The 10,268-nt window shown below is 43.6% G+C and overlaps 1 protein-coding gene and 1 long non-coding RNA gene across 2 annotated transcripts; one reads left to right on the top strand and one right to left on the bottom strand.

Annotated features, from left to right (window-relative positions):
- Positions 1-2,326: 2,326 nt before the first annotated feature.
- On the top strand, positions 2,327-3,769 carry LOC123726190 (piggyBac transposable element-derived protein 4-like). The gene is made up of 2 exons (XM_045692933.1): positions 2,327-3,200; positions 3,349-3,769. The coding sequence occupies exons 1-2, from the start codon at positions 2,327-2,329 to the stop codon at positions 3,666-3,668; spliced, it is 1,194 nt and encodes a 397-aa protein (XP_045548889.1). The 3' UTR covers positions 3,669-3,769.
- A 10-nt stretch (positions 3,770-3,779) lies between these two features.
- On the bottom strand, positions 3,780-5,599 carry LOC123726191 (uncharacterized). The gene is made up of 3 exons (XR_006758491.1): positions 5,232-5,599; positions 4,882-4,962; positions 3,780-4,028 (listed from the first exon to the last, which is right to left on the bottom strand). It is a non-coding gene; the product is annotated as an uncharacterized lncRNA (long non-coding RNA).
- Positions 5,600-10,268: the final 4,669 nt, after the last annotated feature.

Below are 10,268 nucleotides of genomic sequence, written 5' to 3'. Positions count from 1 at the left end.
AGTACTGTGAGGGTTCTAGTTCTCATCAACAGGTATAGTATAATCACTCATACTGTACAGTACTGTGAGGGTTCTAGTTCTCATCAACATGTCTAGTATAATCACTCATACTGTACAGTACTGTGAGGGTTCTAGTTCTCATCAACCGCGATTGCATAAAGGAGTTCTGTATCTATAATTCTTTAAATAATTGTTATGTTTTTTGTAAACGTTTATCGTGAGTAATTTAGTAAATTCACCGGAAGTTTGCGGTGGGTATGCTAGTTCTGAACATCACATGCTAATGTAAAAAACTGTTTTTTGATATAAATATGAACTTGATTGAACAAAACATGCATGTATTGTATAACATAATGTCCTAGGAGTGTCATCTGATGAAGATCATCAAAGGTTAGTGCTGCATTTAGCTGTGGTTTTGGTTTTTGTGACATATATGCTTGCTTTGAAAATGGCTGTGTGATTATTTTTGGCAGGGTACTCTCCTGACATAATCTAATGTTTTGCTTTCGCTGTAAAGCCTTTTTGAAATCGGACAATGTGGTTAGATTAACGAGAGTCTTGTCTTTAACCCTTTCACACGTACCATCACACGGGGTGTGATCGTTCTACAGTGGTCCCTGAAGCGTACGATCACACCCCGTGTGATTAGAACACTAATTTAGAATGCTCATTTAGAACGGCCAGTTTCGAATGACGCAACAATCAACATTTGAGCTGGCCACACTTTTTTCAGAAACTATTTACACAAACAGTCCTTACGTAAACTATACCATGAATTAGCTAATAGCAATTACTATGTACAATTATTGAAAGTAATCCGACAATTAGTTTCAGCGCGCAGCTGGCCACACTTTTTTCAGAAACTATTTACACAAACACAGTCCTTACAAAGTTATGTCCAGAATGTGAGCAGTTTATTTTTTGATGCAATGTTCAGATATTCACAGAAGTATCTATAGCATAACACAATCATCCTAACCGGAAAAATGTAGGCTACATTTGTCCTAGCGCTGAGGAAAGATTGACGCAACACAAGCGGTCATATTTTCTAACTCTCAGCTGACATAAACTACACTATGAATTAGCTAATAGCAATTACTATTTACAATTAATCACATCACGGGTTTGCTCACCGTTGATCAAAATAATTGAGTAAAACACTTTCTAGAAATCGAAAGTAATCCGACGATTAGTTTCAGCGCGCAGCCATGCATTTTTTTCCTCACAGAAACCGAAGATAATAACAGACAAGATGAGTTCGGTCTGTTTATAGTATGCACGTTGAAGGGGTGTGTCTACTGTCGTTCACATCCCACCATTCTTTTCCAGAAGTCCTCAAAAAATGAGTGAACTCTTACTCACCTCATTTTGTTATAACATCTTTGGTCAGACGATTACGTGAAACCCAGAATGCATTGTATGTCAACAAACATGGCTCCATACACATAGCTGGAATTAGCTTAGCTCATCATAATCAGTATAACCTTCAAATAAGTATTTTACACACATAATATGTGCCCATTACAATCTATGCAAGAATCGGAATGCATGATTTGTCACCTAGAATTGAAAACATGTGAATAAAACAGTAAATACACAAATAATTACCACACAAAACATTTTCTGATGGTGATTTATTGATACAAGTGACGCATGCCGGCAGTCAATCACGTACCCTCTCACTCTGAGCCATTCAGTGTTGTTGTTTATGTATGTAGCTCGTGAGCTAAGCTGTAGCAAAAGCAATGTCTTTCAAAAGGAGACAACTCACAAATGTGGAAATTCTGGAGATTTTTTTAAATTCTGACAATGAGTCTGAGTATGAAAGTCAGGAATCAGATTCTGACAGTGACAGTGAGGAGCTGCCCCCAACCTTGTAGCCATTGAGAACCCTGAATCTGAGGTTCCCTTGTCCACTGACGAAGTACCAGGTCCCTTTGAAGATGCTGGTGGTGATGGAGGCAGACCGACAGTGGATGAAGTACAAGAGTTCTGTGGTAGCTGGAAGGCCGCCAGCCATTTCACCCCTCCTGGCCCTGCTGTTTGCTTTGACGAGTCCCAGTCTGGAGTGCAACGCCCCTTGCCATTTCCAACTGAGGCAGAGTGCTTCAAGTTGTTTCTGACAGAGGAGCTCGTGGGAAACATAGTACAGGAGACCAATCGCTATGCCTTGGAGCTACAGGAGAAGAGAGAGCCAGGAGTGAGGGGGAAACTCGCTAAATGGGTGACAACCACAATTAGTGAAATGTATACCTTCCTGGTGACAGTCCTCCTCATGGGGATAGTAAAGAAGAACTCCCTAAGAGACTACTGGAGCACAGATCCTATGTTTGCAACTCCCTTCTTTGCCACCCTCTTTTCCCAAGACCGCTTCCTAATTCTGCTGCGATGCCTGCATTTCGTCAACAATGCTACTGCCATCCTAAGTGACCCGTTATACAAAATAAGAATTGTTCTTATCAGCCTGACATCAGCATTTGGTCGGGTCTTTGTGCCATACAAGGACCTATGCATTGATGAGTCCCTGATGTTATGGAAAGGTAGGCTGGCGTTCCGTCAATATATTCCCTCCAAAAGGCACAGGTTTGGGGTCAAGTTCTTTGTCATGTGCGACGTGAAGACAGGATATGTCCTGGATATTATAGTGTACACAGGGTCTACCACTGACATCAAACATTATGAGGGGCTTGGGGTGTCTGGGTCCGTGGTGATGACCATGCTGGCTCCTCATCTCGGCAAGGGACACACTTTGTACGTGGACAATTGGTACAGCAGTCCCACACTCTTCCAGCATCTGCTCTCCAACAGCACAGGGGCCTGTGGCACAGTCAGGTCGAACAGGAAGGGGATGCCGGCATTCGGATGCAGGAAGATGCAGAGAGGGGAGGTGGAGTTCCAGGAGAACGGTCAACAGCTGGCAGTAAAGTGGCATGACAAAAGAGACGTCCATGTCCTCTCCACTGTCCATACAGCAACCATGTCGGCCACAGGGAAGGTGGACCACCTGACGGGAGAGAGAAAGATAAAACCAGATTGTGTGCTAGACTATAACCTCAAAATGGGGGCCGTGGATAAGGCGGACATGATAAACAGCTTTGTGGAATGCACTCGGAAAACGACCAAGTGGTATAAGAAGATATTTTTCCAGCTGATCGACACTGCTGTCCTCAACGGCAGCATAGTTCACCGCCAACTAACAGGTGAGATGATTACTGAAACAGGTATTTTTGTAATTGGATGTACAGTTCACATACAAATCCATTATGCAATTACAGTGACAATATCTCACCAACCTACCCACTGCCTCATCATCCTCTAACTTTCCTCATCCTCCCCACTCCCTCATAGGTAAAGTAATTACCTACCAAAAATACAGAGAGAACCTCATGAGAGAGCTGTTGGAGGAGCACCACACCCCTCGGCGCCCCTCCACTGGGGGTCGCCCTGCTTTAGACAATCCCCTACGCCTCACTGCACGGCATTTTCCCTGCAAAGTCCCTCAAACTGCTGCTCAAGGTAGTCGCACACGGAGGCACTGCAAAGTCTGCCTGTCTGGCGCCAGGAGACGTAAGCAGAGGAAGATGACAAAATACATGTGTTTAGCTTGTGATACACCTCTATGTATTTCACCATGCTTTGAGGAGTATCACATGCTCAAGCATTATTGAGCACATCTGCAGCAATAAGTGACTGACTGACCTGACAGGTGACTTGACAGGTGACCTGCCATGATACTATGCCTTTAGAGGTGGGGGTGGAAATGCAGTTGTTGTTCAGTCACTGCATGAATATTAAATATGGGTTATGCATATTACATTTTTTGTCCTCTAGTAAAACAAGTTGTTGTTGAACCAACTACCAATACTTCAATAAAATAGACGACTATTACATATTGGCCTATGTGTTTTCTTGCTGTGTTTCCATCCAGTAAAACTGTTAAGGAGAGAACGTTAGCATACAAAAGCTGTCCTCAATCTTCAGCTCGAAAGATGTCCAGTTATGATATTGGCAAATACTGTTTGTGGTTTCTGAAAGTACAGAATAAAGAGGAATTATTAATTAGAATACAATATAAGGATATAGCAATAAAACAATATTACAAATAACATAATAAACACAGCTATAAAAATAGTTTATTGCATTGACAAAATCACAGATTTGAGTTATAACAGTAAGAAACTAACTTTTGAGCACCACAAGGGGGCAAGGCAGGGCAGAACAGAGCCATGCTGAATAGACCAAATAAACAAACCATGGTCATATGTTTTATTTTATTTAACTAGGCAAGTCATTTAACAGCAAATTATTATTTACCTATGATGGCCTACACCGGCCAAACTCGGACAACGCTGGGCCAATTGTGCGCTGCCCTATGGGTCTCCCAATCACAGCCAGTTGTGATACAGCCTGGATTTGAACCAGGGTGTCTGTAGTGATGCCTCTAGCACTGAGATGCAGTGCCTTTGAGCGCTGCGCCACTAGGGAGTCATAAGGCCATGTAGCTTCAAAATACAACACAAGCTAATACTTCTCCGACGCAACTAGCATTGTTTTACAGAGCTAATAGAAGAATGTAGCTAGCTACCTAAGCACGATTGAATATAACACCATGAAGGTGGGCCTCCCTATGGCTCAATTGGTAGAGCATGGTGTTTGCAACGCCAGGGTTGTGGGTTCGATTCCCACAGGGGGCCAGTACGGAAGAAAAAAAAAACGTATGAAATGTATTCATTCACTACTGTAAGTCGCTCTGGATAAGAGCGTCTGCTAAATGACTAAAATGAAAAGTTATAAAATGAGTAACGTCCCCTCGCTTATAAGAAGTATACATTATTCTCGCTACGGCATACAGAAACTATTATAACGTAATAAGGCACTTACTTAGAAACGCAGCATGGATTTGAACCAGGGAGTCTGTAGTGACGTCTCTAGCACCGTGCTGTGCCTTTGACCGCTGCGCCACTAGGGAGTCATAAGGCCATGTAGCTTCAAAATACAACACAAGATAATACTTCTCTGACGCAATTAGCATTGTTTTACAGAGCTGATAGAAAAATGTAGCTAGCTACCTAAGCACGATTGAATATAACATAAAGGTTATAAAATGAGTAACGTTACCTCACGTGTCCGCGGTTATAAAGAATATACACAAATCTATTATGCTCCATACATACAGTACGCTACAATAGAAACGACATACATAAACTATTACAATGTAATAATGCACTTACTTTGATAGAAACGCACACATTTCCAAAGTTATTATTAGTAACGAAAACAATGAGGGCAACAGATGGAAAATGTGAACACGTGTGCAGATCCTTTTCTGACGGGAGATTAGCAAATGTCTGCAGACTTGAACTGCACAAACAATTGGAAAGTGCTTGGGGAATTTTGTCCGGGTCAGAAATGTCCCAAAAATGTAATTGTCCGCAAAAGTAAAAATGACTATTTTTATGTGAATGATTGAGGAGGCGGAACACACCTAAATTCAAACTGTTCTTAGAAAATAAAAACTTGTTAGAAAATCATTTGAAATTGAAGTTGAAACAGCCTATAAATAAAAACAGTCTGCGTGCTTTGGTTTGAGGGCAGCGCGGATTAAATGCACTGTTACGTAACAATCACATTCTGGAATGGAGAGAACATTCTAACATCACGTGCACAAAAAAACTCACGCTGTGGCAACCGTTAGAGATATTTGGAACTCACGCGTGAAAGGGTTAAAATGGTGTAAAATAGTGATACGTTTGAGAAATTGAAGTTATAGCATTTTTAAGGTATTTGTATTTCGCGCCACGTTCTACCATTGGATATTGGTGAGGCGTTCTGCTAGTGGAACGTCTGTCCCTAACAGGTGGAGTGTGAATGAGAAAAGAGTTCATTGATTTCGGAGAACGTGGTCATTGAATGCATTTTGTGTGAAAGCAATGAAAAATGATTCACAGTTTGGTTCACATACACTTCTGTTTTGCTGACTGTGTGAAGAGTTTTGACAATGTGTCTTCAGTTTTGACCAATGCATGTTAGCAATTGAAAAAAAACCTGTAAAGTGACTAGTGTTCCATTATTAACCTCTACGGGATCGGTGTGTCCCGCCCCCACCGCGGGACGGTTGAGCTAACATAGGCTAATGTGATTAGCATGAGGTTGTAAGTAACCAACAAAATTCCCAGGACAAAGACATATCTAATATGGACAGAAAGCTTCAATTCTTGTTCATCTAACTGCACGGTCCAATTTACAGTAGCTATTACAGTGAAATAATAGCATGCTATTGTTTGAGGAGACTGCACAATTATATACTTGAAAATATATTAATAAACCAATTAGGCACATTTGGGCAGTCTTGATACAACATTTTGAACATATGTGCAATGGTTCATTGGATCAGTATAAACCTTTGCACATACACTGCTGCCATCTAGTGGCCAAAATCAAAATTGTGCCTGGGCTGGAATAATACATTATGGCCTTTCTCTTGCATTTCAAGATGATGGAACCAAAAAAATAAAACAAAAACGCATGTTTTTTTTCTTTGTATTATCTTTTACCAGATCAAATGTGTATATTCTCCTACATTAATTTAACATTTCCACAAACATCAAAGTGTTTCCTTTCAAATGGTATCAAGAATATGCATATCCTTGCTTCAGGTCCTGAGCTACAGGCAGATGAATATGGGTATGTCATTTTAGGCGAATATTGAAAAAAGTGTCCGATCCTTAAGAGGAAGTGGCCAGTGATTCCATGTCTATGTATGTATTCCATTATTAAACAGTGTTCTATGTATATAGGGCAGCAGCCTCTAAGGTGCAGGGTTGAGCAACCGGGTTGTAGCCGGCTAGTGATGGCTATTTAACAGTCTGATGGCCTTGAGATAGAAGCTGTTTTTCAGTCTCGCTGTCCCCTTTGATGCACCTGTACTGACCTCGCCTGGATGATAGAGGGGTGAACAGGCCGTGGCTCGGGTGGTTGATGTCCTTGATGATCTTTTTTGCCTTCCTGTGACATCGGGTGCTGTAGGTGTCCTGGAGGGCAGGCAGTGTGCACACCGCACCACCCTCTGGAGAGCCCTGCTGTTGCGGATGGTGCAGTTGCCGTACCAACATACAGCCCAACAGGATGGTCTCAATTGTGCATCTGTAAATGTTTCTGAAGGTCTTAGGGGCCGAGCCAAGTTTCTTCAGCCTCCTGAGGTTGAATGAGGCGCTGTTGCGTCTTCTTCACCACACTGTCTGTGTGAGTGGACCATTTCAGATCGTCAGTGATGTGTACGCCGAGGAACTTGAAGCTTTCCACCTTCTCCACTGCTGTCCCTTTGATGTGGATAGGGGGGTGCTCCCTCTGCTGTTTCCTGAAGTCCACGTTCATCTCCTTTGTTTTGTTGATGTTGAGGGAGAGGTTATTTTCCTGGCACCACACTACCAGGACCCTCACCTCCTCCCTGTAGGCTGTCTCGTCATTGTTGGTAGTCAGGCCTACTATAGTTGTGTCGTCTGCAAACTTGATGATTGAGTTGGAGGCATGTGTGGCCATGCAGTCATGGGTGAACAGGGAGTACAGGAGAGGGCTGCACCCTTGTGGGGCCCCTGTGTTAAGGATCAGTGAAATGGAGGTGTTGTTTCCTACCGTCACCACCTGAGGGCGGCCCGTCAGGAAGTCCAAGACCCTGTTGCGCAGGGTGGGGTTCAGACCCAGGGCCCCGAGCTTGATAATGAGCTTGGAGGGTACTATGGTGTTGAAGGCTAAGCTATAGGCAATGAACAGTATTCTTACATAGGTATTCCTCTTGTCCAAATGGGATTGGGCAGTGTGCAGTGCGATGGCAATTGCATCGCCTGTGGATCAATTGGGGCGGTAAGCAAATTGAAGTACGTCTTGGGTGTTAGGTAAGGTGGAGGTGATATGATCCTTAACTAGCCTTCCAAAGCACTTCATTTTGACAGAAGTGAGTGCTCCTTGGCAATAGTCATTTAGTTCAGTTAACTTTGCTTTCTTGTGTACAGGAACAATGGTGGACATCTTGAAGCATGTGCGGAAAACAGACTTGGATAGGGAGAGATTAAATAAACTGTAAACTCTCAAGCCAGCTGGTCTGCACATGCTCTGAGGATGCGGCTAGGGATGCAGTCTGGGCCGGCAGCCTTGTGAGGGTTAACACGCTTAAATGTCTTACTCACGTCGTCCATGGAAAACGCGAGCCCACAGTCCTTGGGAGTAGGCCACGTCGACGGCACGGTGTTATCCTCAAAGCAGGCGAAGAAGGTATTTAGTTTGTCTGGAACCCAGACGTTGGTGTCCGCGACGTGGCTGGTTTTCCCTTTGTAATCTGTGATTGTCTGTAGACCGTGCCACATATGTCTCGAGTCTGAGCCGTTGAATTGCGACTCCACTTTGTCTCTGAACTGACGTTTTGCCTGTTCGATTGCCTTACGGAGGGAATAACTACACTGTTTGTATTCGACTGTATTCCCAGTCACCTTTCCATGGTTAAATGTGGTGGTTTGCAATTTCATTTTAGTGCGAATGATGCCATCTATCCACAGTTTCTGGTTTGGGTAGGTTTTTATGGTCACCGTGGGAACAACGTCCCCTATACAGTTCCTGATGAACTCAGTCACGGTGTCTGTCTATACATCAATGTTATTCTCCGAGGAACATTTCCCAGTCCGCGTGATCAAAGCAATCTTGTAGCATGGATTCCGATTGGTCCGATCAGCATTGAATAGACCTTAGCATGTGTACATCCTGTTTGAATTTCTGCCTATAGGAAGGGAGGAGCAAAATGGAGTCGTGATCTGATTTGCCCAAAGGGAGGGTGGGGGATAGCCTTGTAGGCATCCCGGAAGAGAGAGTAACAGTGGTTGAATATTTTCCCAACGCAAGTACTACAGTCAATGTGTTGATAGAACTTCGGTAGCGTTTTCCTCAAATTTGCTTTATTTAAATACCCAACTACAATAAATGCGGCCTCAGGATATGTAGTTTCCAGTTTGCATAAAGTCCAGTGTAATATCATGAGAGCCGTTGTGGTATTGGCTTGAGGGGAAATATTCACGGCTGTGACAATAACCGAAGATTATTATCTTGGGAGGTAATATGGTCGACATTTGATTGTGAGGTATTCTAGGTCGGGTAACAAAAAGGACTTGAGTTTCTGTACGTTATCAGAATCACACTGTGAGTGGTTAATCATGAAATGTACACCACCACCCTTCTTCTTCCCGGAGAGTTCTTTATCCTGTTCGTGCGATGTGCTGAGAACCCAGCTGGCTGTATGGAACAGTATATCAGGAGAGAGCCATGATTCCGTGAAACAGAGTATGTTACTGTCCTTGATGTCTCTCTGGAGGGAGATCCTTGTCCTGAGCTCATCTACTTTATTCTCCAGAGACTGAACATTAGTGAGTAACATATTCGGAAGCGGTGGATGGTGTCCCCGCCTCCTGAGTCGGACTAGAAGTCCACTCCTGAATACCTCTTCTCCGCCTGTGGCGTCTTGGAGCAGAATACGGGATAAGTTCAATTGCTCTGGGGGGTACGAACAGTATTCCTGGTCGCAATGCTGGTGAGTTACCACCGCTCTGATATTTCCAGCTGTATGTAATAACACAAAAAACGTTCTGGGCTAATAATGTAAGAAATAAAATGCAAAAAAACTAAATACTGCAAAGTTGATTAGGAGCTAGAAGCAGAGGTGCCATGTCTGTCGGCGCCATCTTTCCTGGGGTGTGGGTGTGTGTTTGTGTGTGTGTGTGAATGTGTGTGTGTGTGTGTGTGTGTGTGTGTGTGTGTCTGGGTGTGTGTGTGTGTGTGTGTGTGTGTGTGTGTGTGTGTGTGTGTGTGTGTGTGTGTGTGTGTGTGTGTGTGTGTGTGTGTGTGTCTGGGTAGGTGTCTGGGTGTGTGTGTGTGTGTGTGTCTGGGTGTGTGTGTGTGTGGGTGTATGGGTAGGTGTCTGGGTGTGTGTGTGTGTGTGTGTGTGTGTGTGTGTGTGTGTGTGTGTGTGTGTGTGTGTGTGTGTGTGTGTGTGTGTGTGTGTGTGTGTGTGTGTGTGTGTGTGTGTGTGTATCTGTCTGGGTGTTTGTGTAGGTGTCTGTGTGTGTGTGTGTGTGTGTGTGTGCCCGCCCGTTTTTCCATCTGTCAGTGGATGAGTGTGAAGAGGACAGGCGGAGGCTTCGGTGCAGAGCAGCCATGTCACTCACAGAGTAGGAATGGGAAACAGGACAAATAATGGGCACAGATTCTTCAATTTAGCTAGATATTGA

This window comes from Salmo salar, chromosome ssa13, assembly GCF_905237065.1.
Source record: "Salmo salar chromosome ssa13, Ssal_v3.1, whole genome shotgun sequence".
Taxonomy (NCBI): Eukaryota; Metazoa; Chordata; class Actinopteri; order Salmoniformes; family Salmonidae; genus Salmo; species Salmo salar.
Note: the sequence above shows the minus strand (reverse complement) of the source record. Positions and strands in the feature narration are given on the sequence as shown.